Genomic DNA, 22,390 nt, shown 5'->3' with positions numbered 1-22,390 from the left:
AAATATTATACTGAAAAAGAATTAGAATTTTAAGGTTAATTTAACATTATGTTAAATTGGTACATTTTCATATTTGTATAGATGTATTCAAAACCCGAAGAAACAGCATCTGTCACATATTCATTAATAATGAATATACTTTTCTCAACTATACAAATTTCTAACCATAAATATCAATAACTATCATCTTACCTCTCACAGTAAGTTCAGAATATCAAATAATAGATCACTGAATGATATTCTAGGGTTTTCAAAAGTCACTGAAATCATAAATAAAATGATTTGATAATGCTAATAAAATTAAAATAAAGGATAGTAATATTGGAAAATAAATAACTTTTATCTCACGAAATTTCTCAGTCTGTATTTATATTTAATTTAACTCGTCTTCATGGTAATTCCCATCGATTGATCTTCCCATTGAATTTAATACTCCTTAACGAGCAAGTGACAACGTTGACGCAAAATCACAGATTTCGGTTGGCAATTGCATAGCATAAATCTTCGTTTAAATTTCACTTCTATCGAGCGATTAGGCTACAAGGTCGTATTCTGGTTTATTAGTGAGTAGAGCAAAGATTACAAGATACTCTGGGAGACGCGATTAGTGTCAATTACTATTTCTTGAGAACATGACACCTTACATACATTCGTTGCCACTGACATCTAATGCCTGTGTACTTAAAGCACAATCAAATTAAGTGCCACATTAAGTTTCATTAACTGGATCTCTGTAAAGATTAATAAATTTATTTGTGCAGCCTTATAGTACTTAAGAAATTTATTAAGGTCCCCAAAATATTTTGTACTACGTGCATTTGAAATTCTAATATAAATTATTTAAATTTAATAAATTTAATATAATGTGAAAATTGTTGGTAATTTTTTAGAAATAATAGTTGCAATTTTCTGTATAGCAATTTGTGATGAATTAAAAACAGGGAAGGAAGAAGTATGGCTGTCATTTTAAATTAATTCATATTCTTTTACATATTACATATATGTATAATATATTTATACATATTTTTATTTATAAATATATAGGTAAATATGAATACTATTGTTATTGTTAATAAGTAATATATGTAAATATCATTATTGCTCATTTAATTATTGTTGTATTGTTTACAATACATTTATATTATATATTTTGCAAAAATGTTTTGAATGAACTGTAATCTATACTGAATTTTTCTTCCATTTATTTCATAGAATTTAAATATGAATAAGTATATAGATAATATCATTAGTGATATTGAATTGGTATTTAAATGGTATCATTACCATAATAGATATTAATATATTGAAACCGTTAAGTCAAAGTTATGACTGTCAAATAGAAATGTCATTGTCAAAAAATTTATAAAATTATTAAAAATTGAAATTAAAGTCGATATTTAAATATATCTGTAATTAATTTTTATTTGGAAGTTAATTAAGAGATAAAACGGGATCATCTGATTTATTTTTAATACCTGATAAAATCACGCGATGCTTCCCATCTGTTCACTTTCTGGTGGTAAATTATTCCTCTAATCTAAAGGAAACAGGCACGAATTGGAATATCTGGATTTCCCATAACACAAATATTGATGAACGATAATTACTATCAGGAAAATTTGCAGCGACAAAAGTGAAATATATCAGTGATAAATTACATTTAAATGGAAATTAAATGACATTTAAATGACATTGAAATAATTGAGTTCCTTTCTAATTCCACGAATCAATAATTACACATACTTCAGTTTCATTTGAAAAATGTGATTACACTGTTCATAACAATGGTGAGAAATGAGCGGTAATTGTTAATCTATATTATTTACTATCAGCATTAAATTGTTTACTCAGAAATTTTAGTGATTCAAATATAAATAGAACAAGATTCTTACATAATTATCTACTTGACATTTTGTGAATATTAAAATGTAATTTTCTATAAAAGAAATATTTTAAAATTAATTAGTCCAGCTTATATAAATTATTTAATAATTTTTTGTCGAATGAATTATTTTTTAGAAAAATCTTTTTAAATCAATTATACTTAATTACTAAAATCGGCGAAATGAAAATAAAATTTATTTAACAAATTTATGATCTTTGCATTATACGTATGAGAAGCGTATATGAAAGTCATAAATATTCGATTCGTATTTCTGTATGCCAGTATGAAGCAATTCGGTGTGTGCAGCGAAGTTCAAAGGTTAGTAGTTCGGAAGATTATCCAGCAAACATTTTGCGATTGCGTAACAAACGCACAAAGATTCCTTTGGTTAGTGGATTTCTAGGATTACTGACATTCTTCGCATATATATTTTTGCAGAATACTAATCTTGATGTTTTTTAAATGTCAGCGCAATTCGTTACTGCTGAATCCATTATTCCGAAGAAGAACATATTGAAGCAAAAATTTCTCGATAATTCGAAATTTTTATATATATCTTCAACGTCAATTTTTATTAAATTTTGGTTAAATTTGACTAAAGTTTCATTAAAGTTTCTTAAATTCTTTTGAAATATTTTCCAACATTTGATGAAATAAAGTTTCACTAATTTGAGGATGTACCCTTAGTGGTATCTTGAAATACAAGCAATGAAAAGTATAAATAATAAATAAATAATGTTAAACAGAAAGAATAAGAACTAAATAATAACGAATAAAATAAAAGTAAAAATAATAAATACAGAATAAAATATTTGAGAATTGTAAAAGAAGTAAAAATTGGAGGATGATTGGAGATAATTGAAAAATAAATAACGTATGTAAAATATAATAACAGAGATGCTAAAAATGTGAAATAAGATATAAGAAAAATCGAAAAGAAAAATTAAATATTTGAAACACTGTACCATGAGAGATATTGAAGGTGAAACGAAAACGCCTCTTAAATTTCAATGTGACGTGTTCAACGAACACTAAACTGACGACTTATTGAATGGTCATTGACCAATAAACACATACAGTTGGAGGTTGTACACAGTCATTGTGCCGATGCGAGCGCGCGAATAACGTCAGATTTAAAAACGCTTAAGGCGAATTTCATTTCGTTTTCATCATACTTCTCCTTATTATTCACAATTGTTATTAATATTCTTCACTGGCTTTATTTCACTTTGATCCAAGGGACTCTTATAAATGATCACAAATTTGTTATATGTTTTTCAACTAATTTAAGATGTAATTTTAATAAATATTAATAATATAATGTGCAATTAAAAGAGATATTTTTTTTAATTATGTAAATTAAATCATATGTGTGATTACAAACAAATATATGTAATCTAAGTTTTCCATTCATCGATTTAGAATAAATGTTAAATATTAAATATTAAATATGTTATTCAATAATAAAATAAAAATTTCGTGATGGAAATACAATTTGAAAATGAGTGAAACGTAATAGTAAAATTCGTCCATCTTTATTTTGGGTTTGTACATATATTCAGTAACATATCAATAATTTGTGCTAAATTATACTTAATGAAATTAATAAAGTTAGGTATAATCAAGGAATAATTTCTATTTCAGTTGTAATCTAATGGAAAGAACCATAACTAAACTTCATAACCTAACCTTCATTACCTTCACAAGTAGCTTCATAATTTATATAAATGACTCAGAAAAATAATATCCTACACAATAAACGCTAAAATAAAATTTAATTTGAAATAAAAGAGGAAGGGTTAGTTTCTTAAATGAAAATGTGCCCTTTATTTTAGCGTAAATTTCGAAGCTATGACATAAATTAAAAATTAAAATAACAAATAAGATTATAGAATAACATGAACATTATAAAATAACAATCAAAATGTGGAAACGCTATTGTATAAGCTTTGAATAGTTATGCTGTAAAATTTGGAGTTGTGCCTAAAGGGAGGAGTCGATAATATGGACTATGTTAGGGTTATTGAGCCAGTTCCATGACATTAATTTAATGTGTCTGGTACAATATTACGTTCAAGGCCGGCTAACGACACATTTCAATGGCTCACTTTGTATAATAATACAATTTTCTCTTTACATTTTGATGTGTACTACCGTTAGAGCAACTCGGATAGCCAAATATTTCCTTTGAAATTGCATCATGGGCATTTTCTAAAACTGCTAGAAAATATGGAACCAAAATTTTTAAATAAATTACTAATGTTGTAAAAGTAATTTTATGGTGAAAAAGAAATAAATAAAGATTATCATAATTATATAATTTAATCAATATTATATAATCATAATTATTTTACAGAATTTACAAACAAAATATCCATGGAATACTCAAAATTATTGAAATAATATTTTCTGAAAATTTGCTATACTTTACAAAGTTAAATAAATATTAGAAAAATAGAAATATAATAGAATAATAATACAATAATAATAAAAATGAAATATAAAATATAAAAATATAATTTTAACAGACTGTTAAATAATATTATACTTTTTTAATATTTTCCACCTTAAAATTAAAAATAGAAAGAACAAAAGTTATAATGAACGTTCTGAATAATTATAAAAATATAAATTAATATTTATTTCTATCTTATACCAAAAATTATTATACTAAATGTAATATAGTACTAAAGAGAATATTATATAGAATACATTATAACATATATGTAAAAGCATGTTATAATGGGTATACGTATTACCTTACAATATATTATACATATTTATTACAAATACATTCATTTATAAGTATTCAAAATTCGTCATGTAACAATAGTAATTTCAAGCGGTACGATAAATTGTCATATCAATATACGTGGATCGTGGAAAAGAGTCAAAATACAAACAGATGTTATCACTCTGGGAAATTTTCCGACATGACTCACCGTATATATGATGGCTACATAGCACGACACATATGTAGCTTCGCAGTATGCCTATAGTTGTAACAATGGCGCATACACACATTTTAACTAATCAGTAATTTACGACACTTAAATCGATTCACAGTAATAACATACGATTTTATAATACCAAAAATGAGCAAATTAGGCGGAAATGAATAATTACCCTGCGAACATCCCAGCTTCTTTTACCTTCTTATGAACTACGGAGCTTATAAATTAAATGGTCTGTTAGGGAACTTGGTAGTCATTTGTTATGATGATATATGCGATTTATTGATATACTAACCGGTTCTGAGTTCCATTGCCTACAATTAACCGTGAAAGAGGCTTTTTCGTCTGACTCATAGTTTATATCAGGGGTTCTCAATGCGTGATACGTGCATCCATCATAATACACGACCAAATTTTTTAAAGTACTTCGTATCATTTATAAATACAAAATTTAATAGTCGAAAGAGAAATTGCAATATTATAATATTGTTTAACGACATTACGTTTATTAATTTTATTTAGGTTTATTTTGAATTTTATTTGTATTTCGTTATATATAAAATTTTAAAAGTACTTCATACCATTTATAAATACAAAATTTAATATAATACAGTAGGATCTTTGTTAACTAAACATATAACATATTGTACGAATAATATTTTATTTAAATATACGAAATATTTATTTCCTCTGTAGGATGAAAGCTATTCTTATTAAAACTTACTAAGTACTTATTAAGTATTTACAAATTTAAGTAACTTATTAAAACAGACGTTCTACTGTATCGTAATAAAATTAAAAATCAAAAGAGAAAGTGCAATGTTATGATATTGTTTAATGATATTACGTTTATTAATTTTATTCACGTTTATTTTGAATTTTATTTTTATTTCGTTATATATAAAATTTATTATTATATGTATTATAGCTATAATTATACACATATTCTATGTTATTCCCATTGTTTAACTATAACTATAATTTTATTAATCTATACAATTTATACGAACATTTTTAGTCGCTACGTGAAATATCGAAGTTGAGAAACACTGATCCGGACAATGTGAAGATAGAGAATTTCTCAAACAACAAATCAAAATGAGCAATGTCACGAATGATGTTTGGCTACTCGACACATCAATTTTGTTGTTTTATAATATGTTTTAAAAGTCAGTATTTTTGCATTTACAGTGTTTTATTACAATTCCACCATATATGCGTATAATGATCACAAACAACAGAACCACTGCAGATCATCTTACAGGTAATCCTGTAATTAGATTCCATCCCTTCAAACGCAAATTAACCCCCTATATCTATCAGTGATTCTCAACCTGTGACACTGGTGACACGTAAACTAAACATAATTATGTAAATTATTTAAATTATGTACATAAAATGAATCATATTCAAGAAATTATATTCAAGATGGTTTCTCTAAACTATGTGTCACTTGGAAACTACATATTCATATGCCTATGCTTTTTAAATTTTATTATATTATTAGAATTTATTATTTTTATTATATTAAATTTATTATATTCATATTCAATTTAACTATCACTATAGAATTTTATCAATATACCATTAAATTAGAACCAAAAAATTATCGTATAGTAATTATTATTTCCCAGATTTCAAATCAAACTGGAAAACTGTAAGCAATTGTAATCTTTCTCGTTAATATCTGATCTAAGATTTAATTCTGGTTATATAGAATCAATTGAATACTTTTAATTTATAGTGTACATACGTAACAAGTATATTTGAGCTTATTACGACTTAGTCGTCAAATTAATCGAGATAAGTGTTTGACTGAATGGGAAATATAGTTATCAAGTTTCGTTCATTCTTATCTACGTACATGTTTTTCTGAAGGGATTTAAAGAAGTAAATGTTGATACCTAAAATTGTACAAAATAGTCATGTACTGTTCTTGGGAAGAAACAGAATAATTTCATTTTTAAGAATTTCTGCGTTCGATTTTACTTAATGAGCATGACGTTGCACTAAATTGATCGATAATGGGAATGATTTATACTTTATTTTTTAATACGTTCTATTCGCGTTCATACATTTTTTCATACTCTCTACTTGTTTTTGCATGATTTTACGAAATATTTTGTTTATTTTTACATTCACAGATAAAATTATGAAAATTATGCATATTCTGGAGGAAATTTTGAAATTTCTCTTTTTCTACCAGATATTATTAGATATTATACTGTACAGTAGAGCACGTGTGTTTTTTAATTCCCTTAGAACACATACAGTAAATGCTTTTTGTACTGTCTACGTTGCACAAGTTTCATATTCTGTTGCAAATTAATTTTTTCGATCTCTTACTAATCTTCTTCACAAATTTTCTTGTCTTGCCTGTAAAATGAGTCCTAAGTTGTTTTGACCCTGCTGTATTCGAAAACGTATCTTTTAAAAATAGAAGACAAATCTGTCAAATTTTGCAATTAAATTAAACATATGAATTAAGTTATAATAATTAGAATTTTTTAATTATTCACGAGACAAATTTGATAAAAATACAATTTTAATCTCGGCAGAGAAAAATAAAAATTTCTCGAAGCATTTTTATACTATACAGTAAGAAATATCGTATCATTTATAAAGTAGGATAACTATACTTAGTGATATCTATTTGGCATTATTGTGCTACTTTGTAATTTGTACATAGTTCACAAACCGAATAAAAATACATGTATTATTCATACAAGTTGATAACAATAGTTGTATCTGTATATGTACATTCATGTGTATAACTCCTAATAGATCAATAAGACTGACCCAGTTCGGTTCAAAGTATGCTGCAGTAAATGAATTTGATTTGTTCAAAAAATAATGAATTTTCCTTAAGAAAATGTAGTTTCTATTTCATTATTCATCTCCTCCATTTTTAATTTATAGGACATTCTATTATTAACCCTTTCATCGATAATGATATTACCCGGACAGTAAACATTCTTCGAATATAAATAGTGAATGAAAAATTTTGAGCATAAATGAAAATTGAAAATATTGATTGGAAAATTGGAAAATTAATCGTATAAATAAAAACATTAAAATAAATACCAAATTAATAAAAAGTACTAATTATTTAATAATGAGAAAAGAGGTAATGATCAAACTTTTAATTTGAGAAATAGTAATTACATAAGTGTGTTATTTTGAGTATTTTCTCAAGGTTTCAGTTTAGGAAGTTATTGAATACATTCTTGCACGCACGATATATAAATTTTGGCAAAGGAAAGCCTTCATTCTGTCGAATCGATGTGTAAGTTCCTAGAAATTTGTGTTTTTATAGTACAAATGCTTTTCTGCAGTTTCTGTGTAATGTATACATGCAAATACATAGTTGCAAGTAGCAAGATATTAGGTTCTAGTTGAATTCCTGAAATTATTTCACGATGAAAACATGATTTCTCATAATACATATTTAATAAGAGGAAGAAAATTTTTGTATTTGTATTCGAATTGCTAAGCAATAAAAAAAAGATATCTTTAGAATAAAAAAAAAGAAAATAAGGTACTATAAATAACGAATTTTCAGAAGAATTCCGAATGAGTATAAAATTTTTTTCATTTGGAAAAAAATCTTTCAATAATAAATGCTTGAATTTGCATAAAATATACATGACATTTGTTTTATAATCTACTCCTGTTTACTATATATTGAAGTTTTCAAGGATTTCAAACATTTTTCTGATATTTATTTGTGCTTTATTTAATTCATTCTTGATGCATTTAATTGCTATTATAATTTGTTAATAGTTTATTAATTTTTTTCCATTTTGTAAATTTGTTATACTACAATATGTTATTCTATTGTATTTTTGTCATATTGTATTATATAATCTATTTTTAGTATGTATGAAAGTATTTCATTCACGGTTTATATAACAATTCTAATTGTGACTGAACAATAGTAACATAGTATCTTCATTCGTGTCAGTGACACATATCAATTCCTTGTAGTTTTCTTGGCAAACCAGAAAACTTAATGTTATAGCGCGACTGTATTTATAACCTTGTTCAATTTTGGCAGCAGCATCAAACTCTGTTTTGGAATTGTCAGATATAATTCGTAATAGTGTATAGATATTGACATAATCACCAGGACCTTCTTGGTGAGTAAAATAACTCTGTATTTAACTAATTTATAGTATTTGTATTCTTGATATTAATAAAATTAATTACCACTTTAGCCTACATAATAACCTCTTCGAATATATTTTATTTTAAAACAAAAATGAAAGTATTAGTTGTCAGAATCATTGTCAGCAATAAATTTTTCATTCATTTTAATAATAATAATAGTTTTATTAGCAAGAACTGATGTGAAATTAATTCGAAACAATGATCTCAAACTTATTATGGATAATAATTAAAGAAAAATTTTGTCAAAAATTCTTTCATTTGTCTAATTACGTTATAATGAAACTATACTACTCGTCTAAGGTAGATACTATATTAAATCTGTTTCTTTACACTTTTTTTTACTTTTCTTTACATGTTTTTTACTTACATAAAATAAGAAATTGAAAATTAGAAATTAAGAATTAGGAATTAAAAATTCTAATTTTACGAATTAAATTAATAATATATAGAATAAATACAATAGAATAAGAATAATAATAATATTTTAACAAAACAACATATATACTAATAGCGACAGGACATAAAATAAAAGTAAAATCTAAATATATAATAATTTCGAGCACCTATTTAAAAATTTTAATTAATAATATATAAAATAATTATAATAGAATAAAAATAATACTAACATTTTGACGTAGCAACAATATTCTATATAATAATAGCAACAAGACACAAAATAAATATAAAATTTAAATATATTATAATTTCGAGCACCTATTTCTTTTCTCCCATTCATTGTACAACATGTGAGGGACAAATTCAATGGCACCCCTTCTGTGCAAAAGGGTCAAAGGACTATAGTGCATTTCTAATACATATTTTACATAGGCATACGCACCTGGGAAAAGCATATGGGAAATGATTCTCTCGAAAATTGAATGCGCGCGCATCTTTTTGCTCGAGTCAAATTCTAAACAGCGAAATATTTCTTTCATGATGGTGTTTTCTAGGATCAGTTTGCTTAGAACTTTGTAACGTTACGTTTGTACTTCCTGCTGCGTTCTATGTGTTCGGTGTTGTTTATTATGTAGCATATTCTTGTATTTCTATTTCAATATTATAAATTATTTTAGTTTAGTTTATTTGCTTTTAAGTATTATGTTGACGTTTTTGAAATAGTTTTAGGAATTTTACCAGCTTAGAATTATTTAGTGTCTTACTATTAGGTGATTGGACCCAAAAGAATAGTTTGTATTTTTCAGTATTAAAGTTTAGAAATTTTAGTATTCGGTTTGTAAATTTTTGAGTAAATTTAGAAGCAGAATTTACACGAGATATAGCACATAAATGTAAGTAAACGAATATTCCATTCATTTTATTGATTTTTATTCTACACAATTGTAGTATTTGGTGGGACAATAATTTCTACACAAATTTCAAAATAATTATATTTATGGACATTTATAATTCAAAAAGCAATTTAACATTTTAATAACCTTAATTTAAAGTAACCTTGCATTTAAATTAAAATTAAAAAGTTTTGAAAATTTTACATTAATTTTATTCTTATACGAATATATTTCTTTATAGTACAAAAATTAGTAAACAATTTTTAATGAAACTACTTACAAAATTTATTTTACGATTTTGCATAAAATCTTGAGAATCTTAGAATCGTAAGAAGTTAAAAATTAAAAATATACAGAAAATTTCATATAAAAATTTTTGCATCGTATATAATATCGTAGATTATTCATTTACAATAATTTAAGTGTCCATATATGTTTCGCAATTAAAATTTGCAAAAACATATCATACAATTAATAAAAATTAAGTATATGGCAATTTCTTGCACCAGAACCAAAATCTGCCAAAATTTCGATACCTGCTTTTAACGCGTGAATCACATAGATTTGTGCATGATCAAGTGCAGCATGATAGAAAATTACCTTCTCGGATGAGGTTCATAGTCTACGCGTTACATAAGAAAAGTGTTCTAGAAAACGTACGATAAAAGTCAAAGAACGATAAAAGTCACTATAATTAACTGCCATCGACCTCAAACTACTGCAAAACGTGATTCTCTTATTTCTTTTTGCCTTTATCAGTTCCTTCACATCGACTGCAAATCTTTAAATATTTCCTCGTTACCAATCAATTACGATCCTTCATAGCACGTTCGGGATTTCAAAAAATGAACAACAGATTAATTTTTAAATAAACCTTTCGCGTTTTCTGTTTATACATTTATCTATTATTCCGTTGTAAACAACCACCGAGGTTATAGTCATTTTTTAGTAACCTCAATCGACGTTTCTCTACAATTTCTTGCGTTGGGAAGGAAACAGAGTTATTATTAACTAATTTCTTCCTGATGCTAAATTACTTCCTTAATGTATGCACAGTAGCGGATAAAAGCGGGGTTAAATGTTAGGCAGTATGAAGGAATACCATAATTTTACAGGAAGGAATTATATTTTATAACAGCAATGAATGTTTCATGAATATAGTTGCTTCTGTTATTGTATTGAATTTATTAAACTATAATCAGTGTAAATATTACAGATGCTTTTATAATAAATTCGAAATTTTAAATAAATGTTTGTCCCTTATTGTATGTACTTGTTACTAAATTCTGAAGCGTCGATCAGTATTGTACACATTCGTGTGTGTAGCTTTTCAGTTATGGAGGGTAACAGGCAAATTTAAATTTCTCTGACGTTCGTGCATTCAAACGTGAATTTCGAAATGGACATTATGTAGACCCTGGTAGGAAATTTGCATTCTAGGTTTCCCAGAGAGGATCAATTAGTCTTGCCGTACAAGGCCACTCAATTCCCTCGTTACGAGTGTGAAACCGACAAGTTTTAAAGTAAATCCATTTTTCCAGTTTTACATACTAAACTGGTTAGTCATTCTAATATTTGCGGCTATATTTAAAGAAATTCTTTCGGTAAATAGAACTGAGGATTACTATAATCTAAGGTTTTGCTATAGTATCGAAACCTATTTTTACTTGCAAATGCACCGCTTTGCAATGTTTGAAAAATAAAAATAAAAGTGTCCAAAATATTCATAATATCGACAGTATTACTATTATATATTACTATATATAAAATATAATTACTATAAGATTACTATAATCTAAGGTTTTGCTATAGTATCGAAACCTATTTTTACTTGCAAATGCACCGCTTTGCAATGTTTGAAAAATAAAAATAAAAGTGCCCAAAATATTCGAAATATAGACAGTATTACTATTATATATTACTATATATAAAATATAATTACAATAATATTACTATAGCAAAACCTTGGATTATATGTAATAGTAATACTTGCTTTTACACAAATACAATAGTATATGTTCTATTCAGAGGTCCGGATTAGCTGTTAATAAATCAAGATTCTTTATAAATGTTTACCATTTTTATCATTTACCATTTTCAGTACGGTTAATATGGAATTACTCCTTCTTTTCTGGTCGTTATTGACAGAGCATAGAATTATAGTTACCCAATTATAGAATATATTTTACACATGAACAAAATAAAAAATAAATTAATTAATTAATTAATTTCAAAATCAAGTTTCTTTATAAATGTTTACCATTTTTACTGCTTACCATTTTCAGTACGGATAATATAGAATTACTTTTTCCTTTCACATTATTGACAGGGCATAGAATTATAGTCATCGATGAATTGTAGAAAACATTTTACACGTGAACAAAATAAAAAATAAATAAATTAATTAATTAATTCTAAAAATGAACTCGTGGAAAATAGCTATAATTATCCTAACGTCCTCTGTACATATTATGAATTTATTTTTATTTTTCTGCTCGCTGCATGTCGATACCGTAGTATGTTAAGTTTTGGTTACATAAGATTGACCAGAAATTTCGCATTACCATAAGAAGGACACCTGCAGTGTCAAAGTACTAAAAGGTCTTGTGAGAAATGATCGAATCGCGATCGATAATCTCTAATTTTGAAATTAGTATTGGAAGATATTTAAAAACATTCAGAGAGGATCATCGAATGGTATCGCATAATGAATTACACAACTTTCAAGAATATTTTCTAGATTTTGTATATATAGGATGTCTCAGAGAACTGGACCACAAGTTCTTACAGTTTTAAAATAACGAAGAGTGGAAAATATTTGATTAGACTAATTTAGAATTTTTCTACATAAGTAAATTCACTGAAATTAATATTTTATCCAACCTAATTATATTATATTTAATTTTCACACCGTCTTATTCAAAAACAAAAAATCTTTTGCAGCAACTCTAACTACAGCAGAGCAGCCATAATTAACATTTCAACGGAAATAGAGTTTCGTAAATTCACATTTGTGTCACGGAAAAATAAAATTTCACAAATTCATATTCGTGTTCCAGGAAAATAAATTTCTCAAATTTACATTCGTATTAATTCAAGAATTTTGCAATGCAAGATCGACTAAAATTTCGATCTATATATCGTGCAAAATCAAATTCGCAAATCTACGATATTTCTCTCACGAAGGTCGTATATTCGACTCTAAAATGTTCAAACACAGAAGAGAAACCTGTACCCAAACTTATCCTAAATCCACACATTCCAAGCTAAAAGTTTAAAAGGAAAACGAAACCTATCCTAAACCCACAAATTCAAATTTAGAACTTTCAGAAATAAGAAGGAAACCTAAATCAAACGTAATCCAAACCATCTTATTCAAAACCAAAAGATTCTTTAACTCGAGCAAAGCGAGCATAATTAAAATTGCAATAAAAATAAAATTTTACAAATTTGCATTCGTGATAGAATTATATTAAATAAATAGAATTTCGTAAATTCACATCTGTGTTACGGTGAAATAAAATTTTCACGCCAATGCAAAAATTCGAATGTAAAGCTTTGAAAAGGAAAAAGGAAAACCAAAGCAAATCTATCGTTTTACTACCTGCTATTTTGTTAGATATCGTTTGTATCTAACACATACACGATATTTTGTGGAAAGCGAAATTTTGCCGGAAGCACTTGAATCGGCTCGACTCTTCGGCTCAATGGCCACGCGACGGACCCGCTGCTTTAATTTATTCACTGGACGTCGTTACGCTCGCGACGCCTCGCGAGCAAACCGAGCCAATGTGAGGATGTTGACGACTGGGTTCGAGACCCATGGATTCAAAGTACGCTATCGAAGGTCTGGGAAACAGAGTCGATAGAGTATTCGGACGTAGTATCGGCTTTCGTCATCGTCCTGATTCGCGAATAACAGTGATTACTTAATTAATCGTCTGCCAGTCCAAAATATTTTCGTCGACCAAGCCACTCGCGATTTTCCGTGACGTTTAATCGATGTTTGCCATCGGGTGTTCGAGGAAGTGGATGAGTCACGGTGTTTGACTCTGACTGAAAGATTAGGCGAGTTTGTAAGTGGATGGAAAATTGAAGTTGATAGTGTTTGCGAATTGTTCAATTCTTGTTTTCAGTCTAGTTTCTTCTGTTGATACCTTGGAAGTTCTGGGTGTGTGGGTGTTGTTAGGGGAATGATGGAATCGTTAGAGGAGAGATAGAGTAGAGGTGGATTGATAGGAAGAACTTCTTGGGGAGGTAAATGTGATTATTATAATTTTTTTTCTTTTGTTTGGAATTATTATTTCATGTTTTGAAAGATATAATATTGTAATAGGTGAGAGGAAGAATAGTGGAAAATAGAGTAATGGAAATAATTATTTTTATGCTTTTATGTACTGAATGAGATTTTGGAATAAGTATAATTGATGATAATAGAAAAGAATGAAATACTGCAAATGTAGTCTTCTTAATATATTAAATAAAGTATTAGGAAAAATAATATCTGTAAATTAATTGTAAAGGTTATTATAATTGTAATATTAATTATATCCTTTTAACTACTGTATTTAATATATTCAGTATAATTATAGATTGACACTTAATTTACTGCTAAACTTTTTAACATATTTATTTATTTATATACTTTCTTATATATTTTTTATATTTACTTATTTATTATAAATTAATTGCAAATTAACTGTAAATTAATTGTAAATATTAATTGTAATATTAATTATATTCTTTTAATTACTGTATTTAATACATTAAGTATAATTATAGATTGATACTTAATTTACTGCTAAACTTTTTAACATATTTACTTACCTCTTATATTTACTTATTTATATACGTTTTTATATACTCTTTTATATTTATTTATTTATTATATTTACTTATATTTATTATATCTTTTTTTCCGTATCATACATGCTTTTATGGAAGGAAATTTACAATGTTGTTCACTTGAACTGTGTTGTGATACTTCTGCACATGAAATGTCTGTACATTTCAAGCACATATCAATTTCATAGCAAAGAAGTTTCGTAATAACAGTCAGGTAATACTCAGTCAATAGAACATCTGAATAGCACGTGAAGCATTTGAATGATAGATGTTTGGTTCATGAAAATACTATAATAATCATCTAGAAAAATCGAAAAAACCACGAATCAAAACTATTTTTATAATTTATCTTTCCTTTTATCTTTGTATCAAAGTTGAGATTATCGTTCATAAATATCACTTTAAATCGTGAATTTTCGACTGAAAATTAAAATTTATTGGAATAGCGCATACTTAATTTAATGTAATATTAAAATTTATTAATTAATTTTACTTCCATGTACCGAACAAGATAAAATAATATAGCTGTTTACCTAGATCCATAAGCATAACATTACAGCTACCAATCTTTGATATATATTTAAACACAGTAATAGAAATATGATAATTAAAGTGGCATTAGTAATGTAATAATATAATTTTATGAATAACATATATAGTAAGATAATTATGTACATTAAGTACACAAGCGCATATGACCAATTTCGATGATTTCTTGATATATCGCAACAGTCGACGTTTTTATATTCATGTTACGAGACTCATGACAGTGCATGTGTCAGTGTACATCCGCAACATAATTACTCATAGCAACATAACAATATCGTATTTGAAATGGTACAATCAAAATAAAAAATAGTAAAAATAGTAGAAAATATTGTAGATAAATAATGATAAAATAGTAAAAGTCAACAATAACTTAACATTAACTATGCAATTAATATAAATAATTGCAATTTTCAATAATCGCAACAAAATAAATTACCTGAAATTAGTCATATTAATTTGCTCGATATCTCTGTCCAAGTCTGAATCTTTCATTCAACGAATACAATTTTCAATCGATCCACGATTCACTTTTCGTTTCAGCGATCTCGAATAGAGATTAAATCCTGGTCCGATATATTCCCCAACACCTAGTCGCGATTCGCGAAATTTTTACGTTCGTCTCGTACAAAGAACGCGTAATCTCCTGACCACGAGCACGTGCTAGAGCGTGAGATTTCGTCATCGAGATTCGCATCGAGCATGTCGCGAAATCGCGTTTCGTAGAGGCACGCGTCACGATTCTTCCGATAAAAGTCTGATAACGAAGGTAACAGAAACAAACGGTTACACACGATGACACTCGGATCGATTCCTATCCGTTACTGGTTCAACGTTCATTGAAGATGATTGCTCTTTCTCTCAATGGCATTTCGAGAGGCTTCGAACTTTCAGCGTATACGTATCGCGATACGCGATATCTTCGTTGCTTAATGAATAGGGAAGAATTCAATAGTCATGACGAAACTTCGAGGACAGTCTGGTGAGAAAGATTTCTATCGTTGATCTGTGTTGCTAACATTTGATTTACGGATATTTCTTGTACACTCCGGAGACACGCACCAATTTGACACATGCTCGAAATCGGATATTTTATTTACAAGGTAATTTAAAAAACAACGTATTTATACAATATTAATTTATAAATTAAACTGACATATATATTTGTATAAAATTTATGAGATTCAACATTTATTCCACGTTAATTCGAAGTTTATTCCGCTTCAATTTGGCGCATTCGGAATCAGATGTTTTCTTTGAAAAAATAATATCATTGTACAATATTAACTTATAAATGAAATTTTTAGATATATATTTATATCAAATTTACAATATTCTACATTTATTCCGCGTAAATTTGGCAGGTGAACGAAATTGGACATTTTATTTAAAATGTAACTTAAAAGACAACGTAATTATACAATATTAATTTATAAATTAGTCTATGAGATATATATTTATATAAAATTTATGAGATTCAACATTTATTCCACGTTAATTCGCAGTTTATTCCGCTTCAATTTGGTGTATTCGAAATGCGGATGTTTTCTTTGAAAAATAATTGAAAAAATAATATCATTGTACAATATTATCTTATAAATAAAATTTTGAGATATATATTTGTTTATAATTTATAATATTCAACATTTATTCCGTGCATCTTTTATACATATTCAATTTTGTAAACCCGGAGTGCTTCTTACGAGAAAAGCCATGGAAAACCATAGAAAATTATTTATATGATAATTATTATTCATAATGAAAAAATAAAAAATTGCAGAAAATTTCTTAGTGCTTAATATCAATACCTTTAGCCTGGGCTTATTTGTATGCCTTAAAGAGTCTCATGTGTGATCGATGGAATTAATAGGCACGATTTAAATGCCATAGTTCTGACTTTTATTTAGGATTCTTAAATATGCAAATTGATTACGATCAGTTGAGACACATAAATTAATTAAATTTACTTAACATGTAAATTAATTAGTCTTTATTAAAATATTCAAATTTATTGAAATTAATTAATTTAATGTGAGTTAGTCAGTTTTCTATAAAATATGCAAATTAATTCCTATTAGATAAAACAGATGAATTGATTAGCTTCATTTAAAACATTTGAAATGATTAGTTTTATTCAATGTTACTTAAGATCGACATGAATTTATTAATTAAGTTTAATTCATGATTTATATTCTTGTCCATGACCTCTTTCCTGAAGAATACGGTAGTTATAAAAATATAAAGAAAGAAGAGGAAAATATAACACTTAGTATTCTATTGACGTAAGTCAATGCTTGCTTATGTTAATATCGTGTCAACATAGTTTGCCTCGTCTCTGTTGAAATCCGTATTCAATTTTTATTCTTATAATCTTTTTACATTACTTGTACTTATGGTTACCAATGAAAATTATCACTATGTAAACACATTTCACAAATGTGTGTGGTTTACTTACTGGCTTGCTTCGTTTTCCGAAAACATAATCTTACTACGTATTCCTTGTTAACTATGGTCAAGTATTTATTTACGTGCGTGATTACTGAGCGAATAATTCGATATCAGTCATCTTAGAATTCTTCCAAACCTACGAATTTCACATCAGAACCGGAAAATTTCCCCAAAATTATCACAAATAGAACTCCACCGTTGTTATTATAGCAAATATCTAGTATAACTGAGCAGCAGGTTATTGTACGTTCAAAAATAAATAAAAAATGTAGAATAAAACTTTTTCCTTGAAGGTCACGTTTCTTAGGAAATATAGTTTTAAATATAGGTGGTTGGCGCTTCGTTAATAGTCACATTAAACGCACTGGGTGGGAGTTAGTTGAGTGCACGCACTCTCCCCGCATCTTTAAACTCGATTTTCTTACAAACAAAGCTCCAAACGCAAAAATTTTATTTTTCCTTTTCGACTTATTTTTTCTCGTAGAATAATATCCCATTATTTTTATTACCTATATCGAATTTTATAACGAGAATTTGCGCAGAATTAAATGTCTATCGTAGGAGCTAACTATTCAATCGATTCAAAATAATTAAAACTATTATTATTTATTATTATATTATTATTTTATTATTTAAAATTATTTAAAATTATTTAAAATTTGTTAGTGGAGTGTAATTTTAAAAATTTTTTGTTGTTACACAACATACACTAGCGGCCAAAATGAACAGTATACTGTCAGTCACCGATGATTGACATGGCACTTAACGTGTTAAATAATTTTCGTTCAAAAATTATTGCACAATGTATCATATCGAATTATCGTCTCGAATGTCAATAATCTTGAACATGTCGATAATGCTAAATCTATACTCCACGATACAATGGCAGAAACAATTCGTCATGGATTTAACACGTAATGCTTTCACACTCGAATGAAATACGTTTCAGGTGTCTTAACCAAACTGAACGATCCGTTTCAAAATATTTAATAATCCAACCGATTATATCTCGAAATGTCGTCAACATTAAATGTTTCAAACTCTCTCATTAATCATACCGATATTTTTGCTTCATCATGTTTAAACTTTTTAATATTTCATTTCAGAAACCTGGCACTCCACGCCGGACTCTCAGTCACCTGATTGGACTTTCGCTATACACCTAGATTAGTAACAGAAAAGACGTGAATGAGTGTTTTTCCATTTGGGAAATAAAAAGAAGTGATAAATTCTGTGTCCAGTAAATAGCAACAGACGTATTTTCTTTATTATTTTATATTAAAATATAATTAAAAAGGACTACAGTAGCCCCATCGCGGTTTCATTGGTGAACTATCTAGGCAATTTTTAGGGACCCAACGTGCGTGTTTGAAGATTGATTCGATATTTAAGAGAAAAAAATACAATTTTTTCACGCGGAACGTGGTCGAGTTATAATTCGTCGAAGATTTTCGAACAGTGTAATTTTGCAATTTATATTTAGTGAAGGTGTTACGAGTCTAGATCGGTAAAAATGCATCCCTCGCGTGCTAGACACGCGTTAGTCAAACATAGGAACGTGTTGCAAGTGTACCATGTTGCGAGAAGATGTTTTGGCACCGATGTCCAGTACAAGCCAATCAGGAGCGTCCTTGTTGCCAATCGAGGTGAGTTTTAATTTTCAATTTTCTTGTCTTTATTACTAATATATTGAAGAATAATTTGGAAAAAATTGCGTCGTCAATTTATTGTAATAAATTAATAATAATAAATAATAAATATTTATTAGTAATTTGTTAAAATTTGTCAAACGTTAAAATTCTTTGCATTAGATATAGTAAATTTTATTTTGCTTTATCGTACGCAGTGAGTGCAACTTTTATCAATCTTTGATTCCTGAAATGTAATCGTAATTCTTATGACTCGTACAGGATAAGTGTATGGTAAGAGAGACAATTTATTTAGTGGTTAGTTTAAATTATGTAATATTAGTTAATATTATATTATCGAAGTGAAAGGTAATCCTAAAAATATTTAGACGTATAAGTATAAACAAATTTTATGGAAAATATTTTCAAAGATATTCATGACAATTTGACGAATTTTAATGATTGGTATTTATATGATTATAAATTATTGACAATTGCTTTGAACATACTTCATTTTTATTTAGAAACTAATGAAATTTAAATTTGAAGTTTGCATTGTCAAATAATAATTATTTAATTTATATTAGATACTGAACTGTATTATTTGTAGGTAAAATCATTATTAAAACTTTATTTATAATACAGAAAGTGGTCTGATAATAACAAAATACATGATAATTTTTATTCCTTTTTTATCAAGGCAAAAATGAAAGTGATATGATAAAACGAATTGTCTATCGAGATAACTTTTTCTAGCAGTCATTTCTCAAAGAAGCAATCTGGATTATAAGTACATTATCGGGTATAAGTAAATATTTTGTTTACTCGGAATTATTTACTTTTTATATTTTTCTTTCGCTATCTTCTTATATTTTTAGTGTTTTTATCGAAGTATATAGAATTATTTAGTTTACTCGGCATACACATCATATTAACTAGAATGAATAGCATTCTAGTTAATCGATTAATTTATAATTAATATATATTTGCGAAATAAATTTATAAATACATATATATTTAAATGAATAATAATCATAGAAGTAATATATTTACAGAGACATGATTAATTTCTACTTTTCTGAATATAAATATCTATACGTAAATTTAAATAAATATTTTTGTCGAATAACAATGCTGAACAAAATTTCAAAGGAAATTAAGTATTTGAAATAATATTTCAAACAATAGTTAGTATTAAAAATATCGTAAATTGTAAATGATGTTATTAAGTAGCATCAATAACGATAGTGTGATTCGAAGGCAATACTTACATCAAACTTAATTTTCGTTTTACTTATTTAAAAATGGTGTCTTTCGATTATTTATTTTCTACCATTATGTGAAAATAATGAAAAAAAGATGAGAACAAATTCATGATCAAATTTAAGCATAATTCAAGTCACAAGATTATACTTAAAAACATACGTAAAGAATGAATGTCAAAGTTCAGAAACATAAATCTATTTATTGCAAGAGAAAGAGAGAGAGATGAAGATAGATTTAGAAAATTATTTTGGTAATTTGATACAATAATGAAATTAATTAGTGACTGATTAATATCTCTATGTGTTCAATGTACTCTAGATATATTGAGTTTAATTTCATACACGATTGTTTTCTATTTCAAATGCCTGTAGCCAAAATTTGATATTCTACTGTTGCAATACTAATACTACTCATCTACTTCTTGTCACATCGAATTTAAACCATTCTCGTGTCTATCTTTAGCTCGAGTCGTAACTGACCCACTAATGACAAACCAGTTAAAGATTTCACAATTAAATACAAAAGACGAATTAAGATTATTATTAACGTCTGTACATTATTAACGTATCCCTTACAATTTTCAGATAACCTTATATATGAAATGCAAACGTAATTTTGATTATGAAGACATATTTCCAATGGAAACAAAATTTATTATATTAATAGAATCAAATTTAGAATAAAATTACTTCGAGTAGGTGTAATTAAACTGCGATATGAATTTATTTATCTACGGACACTTTTCGAGACTATATAATCGAGAAATAGTTCGATGAAAATTTAAAATCCAAGTATTTACAAATCGAAACTATTTTCACACTTTTAACACCTCATTGTGGCAAATATAAAATAATAAAAACCGAAAATTACGAATTTTCAGATTTTTTACAGTAATACGTTGAATTACTCACAGGGAAAACTAAAGACTATAGTATCACCATTTTATCATGTACTATACTCTATAGATTTTAACGGGAAAACCTGCAACATCCTACGTATGAAAATATCCATCTTTACGTTATACAATTATCTGTATTCAGTAAATTAAAAAGCATAATTAAATATATATGTATATATAAAATTATGCATATAAATATTATATATTATATTTATTGTATTGTATTAATAGTGTATAGAATATTATATAGAATTATGTACAATGAGTCGGTAAATATATTTCTATTTCTACTTTGTTTATATTTTATATACGTTTATATGTGTATATGTGTATGTATATAATATTATTGCTTAACAAAACAGGAATATACTACCTGATTCATTTTATCCAATTTTTAATACATCATATATTGATATATGTCAACGATGCAAAAATTTCTATATATATATATATATATATAT

At 26.9% G+C, this 22,390-nt stretch overlaps 1 protein-coding gene across 2 annotated transcripts in view; it reads left to right on the top strand.

The window, feature by feature from the left end:
- PCB (Pyruvate carboxylase) overlaps window positions 1–22,390 on the top strand; it is a 55,306-nt gene that overhangs the window by 8,020 nt on the left and 24,896 nt on the right. For both annotated transcript variants that reach the window (XM_017902313.1, XM_017902311.1), the window contains exon 2: window positions 19,244–19,783. In XM_017902313.1, the coding sequence (XP_017757802.1) occupies window positions 19,651–19,783 (133 nt within the window). In that variant the 5' untranslated portion in view covers window positions 19,244–19,650. The remainder of the gene's footprint in view (window positions 1–19,243; window positions 19,784–22,390) is intronic.

Source organism: Eufriesea mexicana, unplaced genomic scaffold (assembly GCF_001483705.2).
Source record: "Eufriesea mexicana isolate 0111107269 unplaced genomic scaffold, ASM148370v2 scaffold1801, whole genome shotgun sequence".
Lineage (NCBI taxonomy): Eukaryota > Metazoa > Arthropoda > Insecta > Hymenoptera > Apidae > Eufriesea > Eufriesea mexicana.
Note: the sequence above shows the minus strand (reverse complement) of the source record. Positions and strands in the feature narration are given on the sequence as shown.